Source organism: Panthera onca, chromosome E2 (assembly GCF_046562875.1).
Source record: "Panthera onca isolate mPanOnc1 chromosome E2, mPanOnc1 haplotype 2, whole genome shotgun sequence".
Classification (NCBI taxonomy): Eukaryota; Metazoa; Chordata; class Mammalia; order Carnivora; family Felidae; genus Panthera; species Panthera onca.
Genome location: NC_138353.1, coordinates 26,524,077 through 26,545,249, shown reverse-complemented (window position 1 = coordinate 26,545,249; position 21,173 = coordinate 26,524,077). Strand labels below are relative to the sequence as shown.

Sequence of the window (21,173 nt, the reverse complement as noted above, 5' to 3'; positions counted from 1 at the left end):
TCCTGCTGTAAGGAGTTTGTGATCTAAAGAGAAGGCACACAAATAAGTAATAGAGGGGAGTTTTGTTGTGGTTGAATAAGAGAAGGTCCTAAATATGACCAGTGGCATTAAAAACAGTTTTTCAAACTGTCCTCTTATGGAGTGAAGTCAGTACTATTAACCGTACCAGTATCTGGAAACCTAAGTAGTGGCCGCTTGTTCTTTCCTCACCTGCATACAACCCCTTTATTTTCTTCTGGCCTGAAGCACTTAGAATGCCCTGGTGGTTTTGCCTCAGAATTCTACCAGAATAGCTCCTCACATTGAAGACAGTGTTTGGCTTGTAATGCCAACTAGTGAATGACAGTCAGGTGGGTGAGAGATGAAAAGAGGGGCTCGGCAGGGGGGAAGGGGACTTGAGAAGACAGCACATGTTCATTCAGGAAAAGGTCTAGAGGACCTTCTCATTGACAGCCCCTTGCCCTTCTCCAAGCTGGGATGAGAGACCAGATCAGATGGGGAGAATCAGAGGTGATGTGAAGGAACAGCGTGAGAGGAAGCGAAAGGAGAATAGCATATTGAGGCAGGGTAGGGGTGAGGAAGTGCTGGGAGACCATGTTCTGCTCCGGCTCCGTTATACTGGGCTCAGACCCTGTAGTGCTCGGGTGGAGGGGCACGTAGGCTGCTGGGCTTCTGAAGAACCTTCACCTCTCTCACACTCTGCAGCTGCACGCTTGCAGAATTTGAAGGCATATGCAAGTATGCAGACTCGATAAGCCTTTGCTTAATTTGTATGATTCTGGGTTTTTAGTGGACATGAGTCTATATATAGCATATATTTAGTACATGCCCTCCGAAGCCTTACTCTTGATATTAATATCTCTGGGCAAACGTCACCATTTACCATTCATGCCCACTAGGAATAATTGATAAGATATTCATTAATAAATTCAAGATTTTAAGTCCTACTTTCCAAGATGTCCTAAGCCTCTGAAACTAACAAGACTTGTTTTTTCATTCCTTTTAAGTATTCACTATCACTAATAAAAGCATTTGTTTGCACCTTCAATTCTAGTGATTCTCTTAATTTATTGTTGCATTGTCTTTGTCTGCATTGCCTTAAACAAATGTGATCACCCTGACTAAGGAATAAAACTCATCATTAGTGTCCTCACAAATCTCTCATTAAGAGATTTGACCACGAATAATCTCCAGCAGTGAAATAGAATTCTCAATACTGATTTCTTACCCTTTGTTATCACAATTTCAACTTATAAATGGCATCTGAGTGAATCTATAACTTGAACTAAACAGAATGGTGCTTCTAGACATCTAAAGTCCAAGCAGCAAGTGTGAACCTATGGATTTATTTTTTAAAAATGCAAGGCTGACTGTACCAAGCAGCTAATCTTAGAACCAGAGCACTCTAGCCTAGCAACTAAAACTTAAATTGTGATTTAGTGATTTCACAGGCTTGTCAACTCAAATTCATTCTCGACTCTAGTCCTCGTGCATCATCTGATAACCACTGTCTTCTGATAATACAACTTTTCCAGAAAAATGTGTAAATTGTGGTTGATCTTTTTTTTTTTTTTTTTTAAGATTTTAAGTAATCTCCACACACCGAGATCAAGAGTTGCATGCCTTGGGGCACCTGGATGGCTCAGTTGGTTAAGTGTCCAACTCTTGATTTTGCCGCAGGTCATGATCTCACAGTTCATGGGATCGAGCCCCACATCAGTCTCTGTGCAGATAGCACAGAGCCTGCTTGGGATTCTCTCTCTCTCTCTCTCTCTCTCTCTCTCTCTCTTTCTCTCTCTCTCTCTCTTTCTCTCTCTCTCTTTCTCTCTCTCCCCCTCCCTCCCTCCCTCCTTCCCCGCTTGTACTCACTCTCTCTCAAAATAAATAAACTTAAAAAAAACAAAACAAAAAAGAGTTGCATGCTCTTCTGACTGAGCCAGCCAGGCATCCCTGGTTGAGAACATTTTTAAAAAGAGATACTAATGTATGAAAATCAAACCTTCATTTATAATCACACTAATAATTTCAGAGGTATTTGATATTTCAGACTGATCTTCAGCTGACAAGGGCTTAACTTTTCTACTTCCTAGCCGTAGTTAAATTCTTTGGTGATTTTCATATGAAGAGGAAATCCTTTTGTTTTCTTATAGCGTAGCTTCTATAAGCCAGGAATGCCTGCTTGCCCATTTTAACCTCTTATATTACTATAGGTTTCTACTACACTTAGCGGACAAAACTGGTGGCATAATTGTAACAAATGATAACTTCAGAGAATTTGTGACTGAGTCAGTCTCTTGGAGAGAAATTATTACAAAAAGGTAATAATATTTTCTTTGTCTTTGGTTAAGTGTTTTTTGTTGTTTATTGTTTGCTTTGGTTTTGTGTACACCTTGGCCCTGCAGAAGGCAGTACAGGAAACCAAAGTATCATAAGACTGTGCTCCCTGTCCAAGACCATGGCTGGCCCCTCTAGGTAAGTGGGGCTCCCAGTACAAAGCAGCAAAACCAGTGGGTGACATAATGGGCATGCTGTGGTGGCTGCAGAGTGTCTTTGAAAGATCGGTGTTCCCTGGCAGAAGGCAAGAGGCACATGATTATGGCACAGTTAACTCTTGTTAACAGTGTAATCGAGCAGAAATGGCCTCCTAACTTGGCCTTGCCCTGATGCCAAGGGAGACTTTGGCAATTCAGTGGGTGTCCCTACTTGATTCAACCATGAAATACAAAGGTTGGATTTAATGACAGCTATGATTCAAGTAAGAGGATGAGACCAAAATCCACATACTGATGAGTTTTCACTTCTTAGGAGTGGGAAGAGTATTTCTGCTTTTCAATATCTGATGCTTTCCTTGAGCATTTACCATCATAGTTTAATCATCTATATTGAAAACATGTGTGAATATCATCCAAAATAACAAAGTCAAGAGTTGAGCATTCACTGATACAAGTTTTTTAGTTGTGATGATGTTCTGAATGTGTCCACCTGCCTTAAGATCAGTGAACACTGGCTTCCAGGACTTCTTGTTAACAAGCATCATCTGACTGAGTTCTGTAAAAGGCAGTAGTTTGTGATGGTGCCAGGGATGAGTCCTATATGCCACAAATCTAAAAGCATAAATCAACATACCTCAGGCTGTGTTATAACTAGTACATAACAGGTACAATTAGATATTTATTTCTGTTGGGGTTTCATAGTTGCCCCTTGTCTGATATTTATTATTTTGCTAACTCGTTAGAGGATTTTAGAAAATAATCCTTTGCTATAAATACCCAGGTGTGAGTTAATTACTGTATGTATTTTGACCCACATGGTGTTGGAAAGCTGTTGTTGAGAGCTGAACTGAGAATTGGTCTTTGACCTTCTAGGCACAGTTAACAAGCTATTAATCTTCTAGGACATGTTTCTGTTGGACCTTTGCCCTAGACTCATTGTCAGTATTTATTGGACACTCCTCTGTGTGTAGAAGGTCTAAATGCAGTCAGGACTCAATGTTTGAAACCAGCCCATTGCTTTCAAAACTCACAAAACAAGGCAGAAACCGAGGTCTGGACAGCAAACACAAGCACTTGGCCTTTTTTCTTTATCACATCTTCCCCAGACTTGATAAATCATGATGAGATCTCAGATTTTCTTTGTTCAGATATCCTATTGTTTTGGGTTTTTTTTCTTTTCTCTCTCTTTTTTTTTTTTTTTTTTTTTAGTTTATTTATTTTAAGAGAAAGTGAGTGAGTGGGGGGAGGGGCAGAAAAAGAGGGAGAGAGAGAATCCCAAGCAGGCCCTGAGCTGTCAGTGCAGAGCCCAATGCAGGCCTCAATCCCACGAACTGTGAGATCGTGACCTGAGCCGAAATCAAGAGTCAGATGCTTTATCCAACTGAGCCACCCAGGCGCCCTGTACTGTTTTGTTTTTTTAAGAGGTTATCTTCAGTGGTTTGCCTATAGATACAACTATTCAAAAGTAAAACCTTTTTTGAGCACCTAAGCAGTGTGTCCTAAGCAGTCAGTCTTAAATCTTGTTTTCAAAGTTAGGAGAAGAAGCTGCCTCCAAAGCCCAGATAAAAATCTGAAAGTCTCGATAAGAATTGTGAGGGCCAATGATAAAAGTTTATTACTTTACTGTATTTGTATCCAAAAGAGAAATTCAGATGGCTTAACTTGGATGTGTTTGTTTTTTCCATTAGGCATGTAAGCAGCCTTACAATTTTATAGGTGACTCTTGCTTTGGAATTAGGTGGACACTTCTACTTTCTTCTCAGCTCCTGCAACAATAAAAGCTTCACGTTTTCTCCAGCATTGTAATCGTTCTCTGTGTTATAGATTGCTTCAGTATACCTTCGTCGGGGATATATTTATGGTTCCTGATGACCCTCTGGGAAGAAGCGGACCTCGATTAGAAGACTTTCTTAGGAAAGAAGTCTTCCTTAGGTATTTGCTTTTTCACATTGTTTTCTGTTTACAAACTTGTTTCAGTTCTTTGTGCTTTTGTGTAAGTGATGTCTCTGAATAACTAAAGACAACACTTTTAAATTTTGTATTAGCCTTAGATTTATTGCTGGTATAATATATTTGAAAGGTAATCAAGCACACACCCCAAAGACCATGTCTTCATTTATGGTCCTTTGGTTTTAATCCTAGGAGAGGGTGGGGAGCCAAGCTTTGTATAGGTCTAAAAAGACAAAGCAGGTTTTGCTGACTGCCACTTATGAGCAAACGCCACTTAGGTTCATTATGTATACGTGAATATCCTCTTACATTCACTTTCCAAGGTTATTTGCTTTAAATTTGTGATGTTCCTGTTAATTTATTTACTATTCAGGAATCACTACCCGGGGAACTTTCTGTCTCCACTAAATGGAGAAGCCAGTATTTCATATTGATCTGAAATTGATTTGATAGTTGACATTTTCTTTGTTTTAGTTGGGTTTTTAAAGATAAGTTGCTGGTGGTTATATCCGTTTTCAGAATTCTTGGGTAATGGACACTGTTAACTAAAGTATCGTATGTGCCTAACTGACAGATAGTATAACCTGGTGACAGACAGCTGATCTTTATTTATAACCAGATCCCTTGGGGATTCTAGATTTGGATTTGGGGTAGTTCACACAGAGGTATCTTCCACAGAGGAGACAAGTGCAGTTTCGGCTCCCTGGGTCTTAGGAATCATTTCTCTTCTGAGCCTTTGGGTTTTATTACATAGAATGAGGGCTTAGTTCCCAAAGGTTCTGCTTCTCTGCCTACGCTCAGAGAATGGCAGCCATTTTAACATCTGCTGGGTGTCAGTGCATCTCCACTGGGCATTTAAGATCTGGCGCCTGTGTGCAAGCATCAAGGCCTGCGGGTCAGGCTTAATGGGAAAGAGAGTTCTCTGGCTCCTTCTTCACCTCAGCAGCCTGGCAGCAGGGTCTGCCCTGCCCATGCACTTAATCACTCTTTACAATGTGTTAACAAATTGAGTGAGAAGTTAATAATAACTCCACTCACCAAGGAACTAACTTTTGAAGTTAGTTGAGCTTTTGAAATTGGAAAAAGTGTTCGGCCAGCCCCATTTCTCAGCTGCAAGCCCAAGTCACCTGGGAAACTTCTTTAAAAAAGACAGATGCCCTTTACACACACTCACACCTACCCATGAGTGTATAGGTTGTGGGCACCAACACCTCGCCCAGACTGGTGAGGGTGGAGAGGGGGGGCAACAGGTATCCGTAGTGGCTGCCTCTGCCCAAAGGAGTCCCTTTTTCTAATCCCTATCAACCAGGGCCCCACACAGAATTAGTCTCCAGAAGAGTAAGACCCTGTTGTCTGTGTCTTTTGAAAGCTCTCAGGTGATTCTGGCACATCCTGGCTTAGAGCCAACAGTTGGCTGGGGTCCATTCTTGCAGCTGCAAACCTAGGAGGGTGGTGTAGCTCATGATGAGCTGTCATTTCCCATCATGACTGGTCTGGAGATGGTGTAGTTGTCATCCCTGTGGACCCCTCTGTAGGCAGCTTGCCTTCAGAAGTCATGGAGCAGCACGGCCTCAAGGTCAGAAGCAGGTTTCTCATTTATCTTACAGCCTGACTCACCAGACTCATTCCATTCACAGAGATATGCAGCCCCTGCTCAATGCCTTGCCAAATGTGGGCATATTTGACGCCAGCTTCAGAGTCCCTGGGGCCCAGGCAGCCAGCACCAGCCACCAGCCTCCAGCCCGGATTCAGGGTGCCCCACCTAGCCACTGGCTCCCTCAGCAGCCCCGCTTCCCAGTTCTGTCGAACCTTCCCAGTATGCAGCAGAACGTGCCCATGCCAGCACAGAGGTCTCCTGCAGAAACCAGCGAGCTGAGGGAAGCCCTTCTGAAGATCTTCCCTGACTCCGAGCAGAGACTGAAAATCGACCAGATATTGGTGGCCCACCCATACATGAAAGACCTGAACGCACTGTCTGCCATGGTGTTGGACTGAAGGCCACACTCGAGCTAGTGTCTGCACGTGGCAGCAGGAAGTGACATAATGTGAAGAGACCGATTTCCCAGTGGAAATGCTATTGTAGTATATAGAAAAGAAAACAGATGTTTTGTGTATAAAAAAATCTGGGTTTTCAAAACCAGCTTTTTCTATATATAAATTATGCTGCTATTACAGATTTAACATTTTCTGTAAAAGGAAAGTACATTTTCTGCCTGTTCAGAACTGTTTAATAGCAGTTACTCTTGAGTGTATTTACATTTTTATGTTTTTTAAACTATTTTCCTTAAAGCTGAAAATATTGACAAATGGATATGAGTAGCCTTTCTAAATAAAATAAAAAAAAAAGAGTTGCTTTCTTAGGGAAAGCAAGACCTCTTAAAGTATATTTTCTTGAGATGACTATGTAACGTCCACTAACATGAAGTGTGCTCATCCCTCCCGGTCTCCTCTGCCCTCACCCCTGGAATTAGAGTCGTAGGAGTTGGGTTTGCTCCTGTGGGTCTTTTGTTGGAGCCATTTGTGAGAGTGGGCAGGTGGTGCCACTAGATGGCACCTGTGCCTAGCCATTGTTAATGACCAGGGCACAGTTAGACTCCCAGAATGTCAGGGCAAGAAGAAACTTCAGAACTCATGTAGTCCCACCCTACTTCCCCTCCCACCCTGAAGAAGAGGGAACTGAGGCTCAGTGTGCTCATGTCTGCACATGCCCAGGTCCACAGCCGTAGAGCAGCTGGGCAGGGACCAGACTCCTTGTCCAGTGCTCTGACATGCTCACCAGGCTGAGGCCTCGCTATACCTGACCTGACTCTAGAAGTCATGTCTTAGCCTCTGAAAATAATAGTGGGATGTGAAGAAATTTAACAAAGAGCCCCATCGTTACAGTAATTTTGTGTCCATATCATGGGAGGTACAACCCATGTGAAGTTTATACAGCTTTGCCAAAAGTGGTTTTCTATTCTCAAGAATGACCCTAAGCCAATAAATAGCATTAGTAGCTGCCATGAGGGCTCAGAGCCCCTTATTTATTTTTCCTGTGTTTGTCTTTTTAGTGTTCTCCTAAGCTGCCCTTCCTGTGAGTGAGTCTATCTCAGAATTGGTATCTTAGTATTGTGTTTTCAGTGTTGTTCAAATTCTGTGTCAGTGAAGTTCTTTTCCTGGATAATTATTCTTAACATCTTTACTGTTCTCTGGACTTTCAAAGGGCTTTGTATTTTATACCTGTTCCCTTCCCAGGCTGCTCACGGTCAGTTTTTTATCTGCCCTGTGGGTCACATCTCTCCCAGCCCCCAGAAACAGCTGCTGAGGACTCAGTGCTGGTTTGTTTTTCATAGTGAAGGGACTTTTTTGGCCATGAGCAGAGCTGGTGACTCCCCAGGAGGCTCCCTGCAGGTGTGTTTGACCTCTGTACCCCTCCAGGGATGAATCCAGGGTCCTCCAGGTGGCTGGACTTACACTTCAATCATGTTTTCTCCCTGATGCCTTTAAGATGCTTCCTGACAAGGAACTGGTTGTCCACTGCCTTTTGGGGGCAGGTTGCCAGAGTCACCCACCCAGTTGTGGATGGAGACTTGAGGTGGCCAGGAAGTGACTCAGTCACAGCCCTTGTGCCTCATCTTCAGAACTGGTGGTTTGTAAAAGTGTGGCAGACGTGTGAGGGCTAGGGCTGTCTTGTAGTTACTCTGACCTTCTGGGTTGAGGTTTGGTCTGACAGTGTTGCCAATCCAGTATTTCTCTAATGTTCAGAAAAGGACCCGGGGGTAAGTCTTGATGGCTGAGGCTTAGCCACACAGGTCTTCCTGAAAGGGGACTAAGCCTCCACTGATGCCGGGTGGGGCTGGCTAGGCCTGGGGTTCCAGAGTTTCCTAGGCTCTAGACGTGACTTGACCTTTGAGCTTTGTATCATGTAAGCCTCTGTATTCTTAGTATTGTTTCTGAGGGGTCTACCTGCCCCTTTCCTCTTTCTGGGCGTGGGAAGGAAGGATGCAGGAGACTAAGTGGGTTAATTACTTCCTTTGATAAATTACAACATCAAACATAAGTCACAGTTCTTTCTGAAAATCATCAGCTTTAGTTAAACTTAGTATTTAAAAACTCAATTTTCAGACCATTAAAAAAAGTCCTTCAGCCTTCTCTTACTATTAAGCTCAGTGTTGATGCTACTGAAATGTTTCTTGATGGTCTGCCCCCAGCAGTGGATTTTTGAGCCACCTTGGCAGTGTCAGCAATGCATCATCATTTTGTAACTCCTCAGCGGGTTACAGAGTATGGTGCCTCTGCGTCCTGTATTTCCCGGCATTCCCGTGAAGGAGGTGGCCTGGCAAGGATGCACCTTATTTGGTACACTGGCATCTGGTGCTCAGAGAGGTTGTCCGGGGTCAGAGAATAAGTAGATGGTGATGCGGGATGATTCCCAGGCCTGCATTCTTCCCAGGCCCCGACTCCCCGCTCTGGGAGAAGAAAGCCTTGTTTGACCTTTCTGTCAAGTACCCTGTGTTTGAGACCCAGTAGGCTGCTGGCTAGAAAACAGTGGGAAGGCGTCTCAGCCATCCCGGATGACAGGTCAGCTTTGTCTGGCAGACTCAGCTATGGTGTGGAGGTGTTGCTGGGGACTCAGGCCTGTTGCAGCTTTTGGTCTCTGAGAGGAGGGATGGGGTCTTGCTTAGGTTTGTCGTGGCACATGTGGAGTATGAGTCACAGAGAAAGCTGTGCTCTCTGTGATTGCTCCTAGCACCCTCCCCCACCACAGGAGATGCCCCAGGCACAGGGCCCCTTGAATTTGGGCCTTGGCACCATTCTCCCTCAGCTTCCAGCTGTCCACCAGCACTCCCAGGTCCTCCCCTGTCCTTCCTTCCCATGTCCCTCTCCTCTCCTCACTGTGGTCTGTTTGGTCAGTCACTGACTCCTGCCATTTGTTACTTCATTACCTACCTCCCCATCATTCTCCATTATTACAGCTTGGCTCCTGTAGTAAAATCACCCGATTTCCCCTAAGAATCCTCTCCATGCATTGCTGCTCTCCCTCACCTTCCCACTCTTCACTTCCTTATTTGCAAACTTGACCTTCATCCCACCCACTGCCTGAAATAGTCTAGGAGAAGTCATCAGGGACCAGTAATTGCCAAATCAGAGGCCTTTTCTCAATACTTAATCTTCGTGTCCACCCTCAGTGACCAGAATACTTGACATTGTGGCTCTTACTTTCCTCCTTTTCTGAGATTTCCCTCCCAAATGTTCCTCATTCTTTTCTATTCTTTTACCTAAAGGCCAGTCCTTGAGACCCTTTTCTTTCTTGACAGGTGGTCAAACTTCAGACCAGCCATGGACTTGTGATGGGGAGGGTGGTTCTTGCTAAAAATGCGGATTACTAAGCACAACCCCCAGGGCTCTTTATTCAGTGGCCCTGGAGTAAAGCCCAGAAATTGGAGACATCAGCAAGCTCCTTGGGTGTTTCCCACACAGGCTGTCCAGGGACCACGTTGTGAGAAACTACTCACCCTTAATGGTCATTAACTCCAGCTTCCTTCCTCCCTCCCTAACTTCCCTGCTTCCACATGTCCCCTCTGGGCAGTGACTTCCAGTCCCACCTCTAGGCCTGCCATTCAGAAATGCGTTTCTAGCATGACTGGAAACCCTGTGACATCCTCAGACTCACTCCCCAGACCCTCAGCCTGCTTCCGTTCCTTGCTGTCCTTTCCCACCCCACCCTGCCACAGCGTTCCCTCATCCACCTTGTCCTTGTCCTGCCAGTGCCCACTAGTCATTCTCTCATGCTCTCAGGCAGCCCCTGATCAGTCAGCCCACCCCACCCTCCCAGACCCCAGCGTGCTCCCAGATTTATCTTCCAGGAATGCATTGCTGGTCACAAACCATCCTATTCAGTGATCTTCAGTGCCTCTTGGCCAGAGCACCGAGCTCAGCCCTCCCTGAGCATAGTATCCGTGCTGTCCTCGTGGCCACGTGTGACTGCCCACTTTGAATAGCCCTTCCCCAGATGCTCACTGCAGCCCACACACGTTTCCTCAGTTTCCTGTGGGCTCCTGCCTCTGTGTGCACCTCTTTTTCTCTGCTAGAGATGCCCTTTCTCCCAAATGGCTTCCCCCTCAATGACCCAGTCTCCTGCCTTCTCTTTGTGCCCTTGCCTGTGCTTCTGGCCAGAAACAACCCTGTGGCACTCTGTGACCCACAGCGCTTGTGTCTCGCTTTTGGCACCTGCCGCACTGGCCGGTATCATTGCAGCTGATTGTGTACTGTGTCTCACCTCCCTTTCTAGACTGTGAGCTCCTCGCGGGCAGGGACCGTCTATGTTCACTCTTTGTATTTCCCATGGCACCTAGCACAGTGCCTTGCACTTAATAGGTGCTCAATAAACGTCTGCTCAACTGAACTGGACGACATTGCCTTCTTGACTGTGGTGTCTGGCAGCCAATAAAACCTTAAGAAGTCACATTGTCCACGTTTGCACCTGGGAACCCACCACTATGCTGCGGTCTACTGCAGATGGGGTGTCTGCCTGGCTTTCCCCTTCTCTTCAAGGCCCCAACACACCATGCAGTCCAGGGCTGAGCTGTGGACAAGCCAAGCCAAGCAGTGTGCTCTGACTTCCTGCCCGCAGCCTGGCCAGGGGCAGACACCTGGCCCAAGCGAGTCCAGTCAAAGCCACTCCTTGGTCTTCTCCCCTCTGCTGGTGGAACCAAGGAATTTCACGCCCAGATCTGTTAGAGGCCATTTCCTGCCGTGGGGGAATCTGTCTCTCGTAGACCCAAGATTCCTGGGGCGGGAGTGCCAGGTTCCTGTTGTCATAGGAGCCTGGTGGCACCCCTGCCCTTCCTCAGATGTCGAGATGCCCCATTATTCTAACGCACCTCCCTTTGCTTAAGCTAATTCAAGTTGGATTTATGGCCCTTGAAGTCCAGAGTCTTGAGTAAAATAGTTACCACTGCCCCTACACTCAGCAGATTAAATGGGAGAGGCTTCTCATACCTTTAGAAAGATCCCGAAGACTGGTGCAAAGTGAACTTTGGGAGTGTTCACCCCCATCAGAAAATGGTAAGAGACTGACAGGTCCTGACTTACTTGAAACTTTCCCTTCCTTCAACCTTGAGGAGAGCTCCACCCCCACCTTCAAGCAGACTGTTTCCTGCTGCTGCTTTTCCTCTTCAGCATCCCCACTTCCTCTTGAGGCTGTCTGAAAAATTCCCTGACGTGAATTTCTTTGCTCAGTTCCCCAGCTGGGCAGAGACCAGGCATGTCCAGAGTTAGGCCCTCCTGTACCCTTCCATGTCCCCTGGGTAAAACAGGCGTGATGGAATCATGCTTCCTACTCCAGGGGCATTGTGCAGAATAGGTGTATTCAGACCCGGGAAGCGTCCAGGATAGTGCCTGACGTGGCCCCATTCAGTGACTGCTAAGACTGTGGCTCTGATGGGCAGCAACCCCTCTAGGGCACCCATAGTGTTCACACCCTTACAGTTTGTCCCACATCTCCTAACCAGAGGTCCAAGAGCTTGTCTCCAGTTGCTCAGAGAGCCCATCTTCCAGATTCTGAATGCTCTCCTGTCCCTGCCAACTCATTAGGAGTGTGGACTCACTAGGAGTGTGGACCGGACTTCCTTGGAGCCTCCACAGGGCCATGGACACCCAGCTGTGACCTAGAGAGGGCACTGCTGCTAAAAGGCACCCAGGAGGAAGGACCCTTCCACTGTCCCCACGAGTAGGGAAGAGAGGGAAGTGGGCAGAACTGTGTCTGGCCACAGAGTGCATGAGAAGGCAGACCCTGCGCTCACCATGCCTCGTTCTGTCTTGTGGCCCTCACGACCCTCTGGGGCCTCTGGGGGAGGGGGGCAGCTGGAGCACAGGGCTAACAAGAGATTTCACAGTTCTCCAGGTCAGCGTGTCCGGGATTCAGGATTTGAACAACAGGCCATTGCACCTTCCCCAGAGGTGATGTGGCAGCCAGAATGGCTCTTGAGATGGACCCCCTGCCCCCACCCAGTGAATAGAATCAGGCTGTGACCTGGGCCAAGGTTGTCCGTCTGCCGAGCAGAGAGGCTGTGGAAGGAAGCTTCTGCCTCCCACTTTCCTGCACGGTGGGCCCATGTCCAGCGCTGGTCCTGAGGGAGGGTGCCGAGAGTAGAGTTTTAAAAAGGAAAAGCTGACCAGCACTGTCCAGAGTGAGCTCATGTGTGCGTCCTACCCACCTTCCATTTCATTTAGGGGATGCAGGTCAGTAAAAGGACCTGTGATAGTTTTTGAAAGCAGCAGCATTTTTCACAGCTCCAGTTCCTGTCCTCTGACGTCTGTGGCTCCAGATGGGTGATGGTCATCGGCAAGCTGGGTTTTCCAGGATCAGGGCAAAGGTGCCCACAGCCAGTGCTGGCCCAGGGGCCTCGGGAGATCTTGAATTGGCCCCTCCCACTGGATTCTGTCCCCTCCCACTGGGCTTTCCTTCTCATCCCCACCAGGGCCCCAGAGAGCCCTGCTGGGCCTCAGCTTGAAACCCAGTCTGGGGTCAGCCTGAGCAGGCCCTGCCCTTCCCAGTCCCTTCCCAGAGAGGAGGCCGCCCTGAAGAGAATGCGTTTGTCTGCCGGCCTGTCTGGCTGTGGTGTCCTTCTAGGGTTTCATCCACCAAAACAGGCCGCAGGAAGGAGAGGCCCTCCCTCAGTCACCAGCAAGGAGCTGTGGATGCTGCTGGGCTCCCATGCCTTCCCCAGACCAGAGTCTCTCCACACTAGCCAGCCCCTCCCCTTGCCAACCCTGCACATGCCACTGTCTCTCCAGGATGGGCGGGGAGCCATGCTTCCTCCCCGCAGGTCCCCTAGGGCTAAGGGACCTGCCGCCCAGCCAGTAAGGGGTGGGGGTGGAGCAGGAGCCCCTGACACCCACATCCTTCTCTGCCTGCTTCTGCTTCCCACCCCTGTGTGATTCCTCCATCTGCCCTGTTCACCAGCAGTCCTTGAGTGGCTGCTGTGTGCAGGGCACAGTGCTGGGGGGAAGGGAACGGCCAGATGGCCCCTTTTCTTTTGTTTTTTTGTTTATTTGTTTTTTAATGTCTATTTTTGAGAGAGAGCACGAATGAGGGAGGAGCAGAGAGAGAGGCACAGAATCCAAAGCAGGCTCCAGGCTCTGAGCTGTCAGCACAGACCCCGACTCAGGGCTCAAACTCACTGACCTGAGCCAAAGTCAGATGCTTAACCAACTGAGTCACCCACGCACCCCCAGATGGCCCCCTTTCTAATCCAGCCCTGGCCTTGAGGGTGAGGGGCCTGCTCTGGAACTTCCTACTGTGTGACCTTGACAGGGCTACTCAACCTCAAGGCTACTCCACCTGAATAGAAGTGATGATGCCTGGAGCCGGTGGTTTGCAGCCCTGGCTGCACATTCGAATCACCTGTAGGGAGAGCTTCTAAAAGTCTTGTGCCCAGGCCACACCCCAGACTACCGAGATAAGAAGTTCCATAATTCCCCAAGTGCCCCCGTGTGCCCTCGTTGCGAACCAACACCTCACCAGAGAGTTGTTGCAACCAGGATGAAATCCTAAGTAACAGCCTGACCCCTGGGAGAGTTCTTCCCTTTCCTGACACCACCCCCTCCAATGTTATGAACGTGTGCTGAAGGCCTGTCAGTGCCCCTTACACTGTACACAGGTCCCGTAATTCTTCCTCCTCAAGGCCTCATCTTACCTTTGGTGTTTTTCAAACCCAAGACACCACAAAGGCAGTACCCTCCTGTTTCTGGGTCTGACCTTGATTTTCCCCCACCCTCAGCCCAGCTGTATGTCCACTTGCTGGCAGAAGTTGGCTCTGATTACATCCCAGGACAGTTTTGAAGGAGAACGAAGGGAGGGGTGCACCTGGCACCCATTGAGCGTGGGTTTCTTTCCACCAAACAGTGCCTTCACGATGCCCATCACACATACCCCCAAATACCCCAGTCACTGTCCAACACAGCCCAGACAGGGCCTGGCAGTCCAGAGGGGTCAGCACACACTGTCAAGGACAGGACTTGTCCACCGCGGGAGAACTATTCACAGTGTGTACAGAGGCCGCTGGCCTGGGTTCCCACAAACATCAGCCATTAGGTGAGGCAAGATAGTATTAGATCTTATTCCAGCGCTGGTTCTCTCTACTGCCTCCCGGGAAGAGTGCTTTCTAGTTGTCTGACATGTGCAGGTGCAGCCCCAGACCAGGAGCGTTGGCATGGAGGACCGGCCTGAGCACCATGTACCCAGGAACGTTCCATTGAGGCAGGGATGGTGGAGAGTGACTGCTGGAGTCACGTGGTTCCTTGATCCCAGATTCCTGGCCCTGAGAAGGCACTGGGGATAGCTGGTAGGAAGAGGTTCTCCTCCACCACAGAGATGGCCCCTGTAGACGTGGTGGTCTGGACTTGAGCCAGGACCCAAGGGACCAGTCAGCCCTATCACCTGGGACCAGAATTCCATGCACTTCCCCAGTATCAGGAAAACACATTTGTTCCTCTTTGGGGAAAAGTCAGGTTGGGTTTGGGGAAGCAAAGATTTATCCATAATCATGACTTAATGTATTACCTCCGCTCAAGAGAGTTCCTTAACTCTTCTGAGCCTCAGTTTCCCCTATCGTAACTGGATTTTGTAAGACAATACCTGTCATCAGCTTCCATCTGGTAAGGCCTGTATTATTTAGTGTGGGCTAGCTGACGTACAGAACAATATGCAAATCATAAATAGGCAGCTCACTGAACCGAGTGCACCACATCACCAGTACCTACCTGGAGAAACAGAACTTTTCAGCCCTCCAGAGACCTCCCCACCACCACCAAGGTAACCACAGCCTTGACTTTGAACAGGCTGTAGGAAGGTTCCACTCACCTTCTTCCTCCTGTGCGGGGCAGACCAGGACATAAAAAGAGAAAGAGCAGAGAGGCCAGGTTGCAGGCCCCCTGTGGGTGATACCTGATTTAGGGAGCCCATGGCCATTGGCGTTTCCAGAATGTCCCCCCAGGGCTTCACCAGCTGGCCCCTGCCAAGGGGACCCAGGTGGGACCCCTGGAAAGCAAATCTACAAAAACCACTTGTGCATGGCTTTTCAAGAAAATTTTTTTTCTTTTCTTTAAAAATTGTGTGCAGTTTTCAGGATAACATGCCCATTTGGTGGGCCAGAGAAAGGTAGCAAAAGGAAGGCTGTTTCATATTTTTAAAGTTGGAACACGTGAGACTAGACGTCCAGCTGGCCTGGGCTCCGGGGTCTTTCTCGGTGCCTGCCTTCCCTCGCCCCCTCTGTGCAGGGGGGGCACTCCTGTCCTGTGCTCTCCCAGTTATTGCATCCAACTGTCTGAGCAGAAACTGACTTCCAGATTCGTGCAGCTGCTCTCTGGATGCCTGTTATTGGGGACGAAGGTGGAAGTCCTCGCCCTTGCCACCCCAAGCCCAACTCATCTCAAGTCAAAGGCACCCCTGTTTTGGTCCCAGCTCTGCTGTGGCCGCAGCAAGGTCACCAAGGTCAGTGATTGCACTGGTGATGACTGGTCGGCCGTGAGACCCATGGAAGTATGAATACTGAGATTTGGGAGATATGGTTGTCCAGGCATCAGCTCCCAGCCCACTCCTCCAGGAAGCCTCCCGGAGAGCCCCTGCCCCCAGCTCAACAGCCCTGGATGGCTTGCACGGGCGGGCACAGGGAGCACAGTGTGAACAAGGCAGCACGGTCTCCATCCTCATAGAGCTTGTGGCCCTGGTCACCTGGGCAGCCTGGGTCCCTTCCTGGCCAGCATCTCCCATTACTCCCTTGGGGGCGAGGGGCGTGGGTAGTAAGCAGGGCCAAATGTTGCACTTCTCCTATATGTTTCTATCCAGAAACTTGGTTGCAAGAACAGACGCCCTCTCAACCTGCTGAAACAGAAGCAGATTTCTCAGGAGTGGGGTCTGGAACCAGGAGGTGGATTTTGTCACTGTGGACCACAAGCCCCCCTCCCTCTCTCCTGTCTCCTTCCCCCAGTGGGTTTGCTTATTTGCCTCTTTCCACAGCAGACCCAGCTTCCCTGCTTCTCTGTGCTTGCAGCAAAAATGTCTGTGCCAAACCACTCAGGCCTCACTCACACTTCCAAACTCTGCACCAGGACTAAGTAAAATCACCACTTCCTCCCTACAGGAGGTAGAACCTGAGGAGCCAGCTTGCATCAAGCAGTCCATTGCCCTGTGGGGCAACCACAGAATTATAACAATCACAACTCACCTTCCTTGAGCTCCTGCTATGTGCCCAGCACTGTGGGAAACCCAGTACGCACCAGTGGACTCTCTGAACCAAAGTAACTACGCTCCTATGTTACAAAGGTTACCCCAGCTCCGAGTCCAGAACCAAGTCCCACACCTGGCTGGGGCCACACGAGACTGGAGCTGTCCCTGCTCTGAGCACGATGGATGCACCACAAGCAATGACAAGGCCCCAGGGAGGTGAGACACTGAGATGACAAGGGGTGACAGCTAAGTGCTCCCAGAGCAAGAGTCAGGTGAGGCCAAGACAACCCAAGGAGGTTCCTAATAGCAAGCTTCACAAGGATATTTGGGACAGTGGTTTATTGAAGGAGGTTCTCAGAAGGAGGAGAGGGAGGGAGGTGGGATAGGCCAGGGGACAAAGCTCAGCAAGGACACGGTTTCAGCAGAGGTGGCTTCACCTGACTCCACAGGAAGCCGTGGGGCATGAGATGCAGTAGTTAGTCCCACCTTGAGATAGGAGGACAGCCATGCACCATGAAGAGTCAGTCATGGAGTGTAGCCATCCACACAGGCATCCCCCCTGTGGTCATCAGCCAGCACTTGCATCAACGGGTGGACACTCCAGCCCAGGAACGAGGCTGTGGCACCACCACATCCCCTTGAATGTAGCTCCAGCGGCTCTCAGCACCCACTGCTTCTGGCATTGAGTTCACTCCAGTGGGCGCAACACCTCCAGAACCCTGCGGTCCTGATGTCGGAGTGGGGGAGGTGGGTGTTACAAGGGAGGTCGGTGGGACAAACTGCTGCAGTTCCTCCAGAGGCCATAACTGGTTCTCATCACCTCACTCTTGCATGACCCATGCCGACTATCTCATCCCTCTGCTGGCCTAGATGGCTCATCTGCTGGGGTAACCCAGCCCAAAGTGACAAGATGGAGGCCCTAGCTTGAAGTTGGTGGCACTCTTACTGCGTCCCTGATGGCAGCACCACTCCCATGGGAGCCAGTATCTCCAGGTACAAGAGTAGAAAGTTGTGGGGACAGGAAGCACCAAGTCCTCAGGTGGCTCATTGGAAGAAACGGGGATGTAACTACCTCCATCCCTTGGCTCCCAGACCCGTCTCCTCCACCTGTGGAGCAGCTGTTGGTTTAAGAAGCATACTGCATCCTACAGGACAGCTCCCCGTCCTGACAGGGTGACATTGTCAAGCTGGCACCTGACCTGTGCTTTTACGAGTCGATGGAGCTTCTGGTCAAGCAGAAGCGGCAGGACAGTGGCAGCCATGGTCACGTGCCCACTGCTGCTCCTTCTTTGCTGCCGAGTGAGTCCCTTGGTCTGTAGGAAGTCTTTATTGAGAGATCTCTGACCCTGGGATGGTGGTGCTAGCTGAGGCCCTGTGGGCAGGAAGGCAGACCCTCACCTCCCATAGCACAGTCTGCGTGGGAGCGGACACCTGAGACCATCAATCTCTCCGTGTCTGATCCCCCTCACACCACCTGAAGAGAGTCTTTTTGATGTCTTAAATGGGGGAAAGGAAGAATAAAGCCAGGTTTAGCCTCTGATAAGGTATTCTGCTACACATATTTGGGAATACAGTTCAAACCAACGGGGCCAGGACCAGGTTGTATCCCAAGTAAATGCGGCAACTTTTTCCTCTTGGGAAAACACGGTGCCTCTGCCTTCCAAGCACTAGGCCAGAGTCTAGACACCAGGCCCAGTTCTGGCTCTTTCAGGTCCCATAGAGTTTCCTTGCATCGAACCCCACCCTCCCTGGGCCCGGGCTGGAGCCTCATATCAGGATGAGGGGTGGAGAGCTGACCTCTGAAAACTCTTCTGGCTCCAACCTCTCCTGATTCCTGGAACCTCTTTTTCTCATGAAGAGCAGAGGAGGCCAAGAGCAGAGAGAACAAGCTGAGTCTTCCTTAGAAAACAAAGCAGAAGTTTCTTACAAAGTGAGACACATATCTACTCTATGATCCAGCAATTCCACTCCTAGGTAATTACCAAAGAAGATGAACACATATGCCCACAAAAAGGCTTGTAGAAGAATGTTTACAGCAGCTTTATTCCTAACAGCAAACTGGAACGAACCCAAGTGCCCAAGAGTGAATGGATACACTAATGTGGAGCGTTCACACAATGGGATTACTCAGCAGATACTCAAACCACACTATTCCAACTGTGCAGACAGACACAACAGCACAGACAGATGAGTGAAAAGAGCCAGACACACTGTATGATTCCATTTCTATGAAGGTCTAGAACAGGCAAAACTGCTCTATGGGAATAGCAATCAGAAAGCAGTGGGTAAGGGGAGAGGCTTGTGGGAACTTTCTGGGTTGATGAAAATGTCCTACATCTTATTTGAGTGCTGGTTATATAGGGGTATACAGTTGTCAAAACACTGACTGAACAATTAGCATCTGATCTTTTTAATGCATGTAAATAATACCTTAATTTTAAAAAGTTAATTTAAACTAAAAAAGAAAACAAAAAATAGCCAAAGCCCCAAGGGCCATACGGGGAAGCTGGTCCTGGGTTTCCCACCAAGGCCGTTGTCTTGTTAGTGTTCTACTTGGCCACTTGCACAAGCCTGTCATCAAAGGAGGAGATCGTGGGGTCGAGAAGAGGTGGGAGGGAGGACATGAGAAGCAGGTTACAGGTTCATCAGCTACAGACTGGGAGAAGGGCTCATTTATTCTTTGAGCATTCACTGAGCGTCTACTATGTCCCTGATACTGTGGTAGACACTGGAGTTACAGCAATGACCAAGAGATGTGGTCCCTGCACTCATGGAGCTCTCTGGCAGACATTGAACAATTAATCACACCAACAGGCACCTCACTCCTGGGCTGAGGTCTGAGAAGGAGAAGCACAGGGAGTGTCAAGATCATACGCCTGATGTTCTCCTTCACTTGGGTCCAGGAAGGCCTGAGTACAGAACTGAGCTCTGAATGATCAGAAGATATTAACCAGGTGAAGGGTAGAAATGGGAACCTCCTGCCCCAAAAGCCAGAGCAGAGAGAAGTTGACACAGGAATCACAAAATCAAGTGTCTAGGAAAAGCCAGGTGAGCAACAGCAATGGTGGAAAAGAACAACATTGGGCACCCAAGTCATGGTGGGGGTGGGGACCTCAGGTACACTGAGCACACAGGGCCCGTGTGTAGGGAGGGGAGGTGATTGCTCCCTGCATGACTGTCGGCCTAGTGTTGCCCTGTCGTTTTGCTTTTCAAGAAAACCTAGAAATCTGGAGTTTTTAAAATACAAACTCAAATCAGTTTTTAAATCCTGATTCAATTTTTTTTTTATCACTTCTATAGATTCAAAGCAATTTAAATTCAAAATCCCAGAAGGAGCTTTAAATTTTGCAACCTGGTTATAATATTCATACAGAAAAGCAAAGGACCTAGAATATCCAAAAGCAATTTTGAAAAAGAACAATAAAGTTAGAAGACTCACAGTACCAGGGTGCCTGGATGGCTCAGTTAGTTAGGTATCTGACTCTTTTTTTTTTAATATTTATTTATTTTTGAGATAGAGACAGAGCTTGAGTGGGGGTAGGTCAGAAAGAGAGGGAGACACAGAATCTGAAGCAGGCTCCAGGCTCTGAGCTGTCAGCACAGAGGCTGACATAGGGCTCAAACCCATGGGGCTCAAATCCACGGACCATGAGATCATGACCTGAGCTGAAATCAGACACTTAACCAACTAAGCCACCCAAGCGCTCCTGACATCTGACTCTTGATTTCAGCTCAGGTTATGATCTCACAGTTTGTGAGTTCAACCCCCACATTGGGCTCTGTGCTGACATTGTGGAGCCCGCTTGGGATTCTCTCCCTCCCTCTCTCTCTTCTGCCTGTACCCTGTGCATGTGCACATCTCTGTGTCTCTGTCTGTCTCTCTCAAAATAAATAAACTTAAAAAAAAAAAAAGGACTCACACTACCTGATTTCCAGATTTAGTATAAAAAATACAGAATTAGGACATTACAGTACTGGGAAAAGGACAGAATACAGATCAATGCAATAGAAGAGAGTGTGCAGCAATAGGCTTCACATATGTATAATCCATTGACTTTTTGCAAAAGTGCAAAGACAATTCAATGAAGAAAGGATATTCTTTTCAGAAATGTTATGTCTGTGTGATAGGCCCCTACGACCTTCACCTCCTGGTCACATAACTCTCTCTCCCTGAGTGTGGGTGGGACACATGACCTGCTTCTAACCAACAGAATATGGCAAAGTGATGGGATGTTTCTCCTGTGACTGTTAGGTTGTGTAAGACTCCGCACTGCTAGCCACCTGCTCCAGAGACTCTCCCTGCTGACTTGATGGAATAAGCAGTTGTATTTGGAAAATCCATGTGACAAGGATCTGTGGGTGGCCTCTATTTGCTGAAGGTGGTCAGCAAAAAGCCAGGTCCCTCAGTACTCCAGCTGCAAGGAATTGAATCCTACCAACAACTTGAATGAACTTGGAAGCAGATTCTTTCTGGTCGAGCCTTCAGATGAAAACACAGCCCAACCAACACCCAGATTGCA

The 21,173-nt window shown here is 48.4% G+C and overlaps 1 protein-coding gene across 1 annotated transcript in view; it reads left to right on the top strand.

Annotated features, from left to right (window-relative positions):
* The window catches only part of N4BP1 (NEDD4 binding protein 1), a 50,126-nt gene extending 39,299 nt beyond the window's left edge, over positions 1 to 10,827 (top strand). The window contains exons 5-7 of the mRNA XM_060650820.3: positions 2,211 to 2,318; positions 4,317 to 4,424; positions 6,080 to 10,827. Coding sequence (XP_060506803.1) covers positions 2,211 to 2,318; positions 4,317 to 4,424; positions 6,080 to 6,437 — 574 coding nt within the window. The 3' untranslated portion in view covers positions 6,438 to 10,827. The remainder of the gene's footprint in view (positions 1 to 2,210; positions 2,319 to 4,316; positions 4,425 to 6,079) is intronic.
* The last annotated feature ends 10,346 nt before the right edge of the window (positions 10,828 to 21,173 follow it).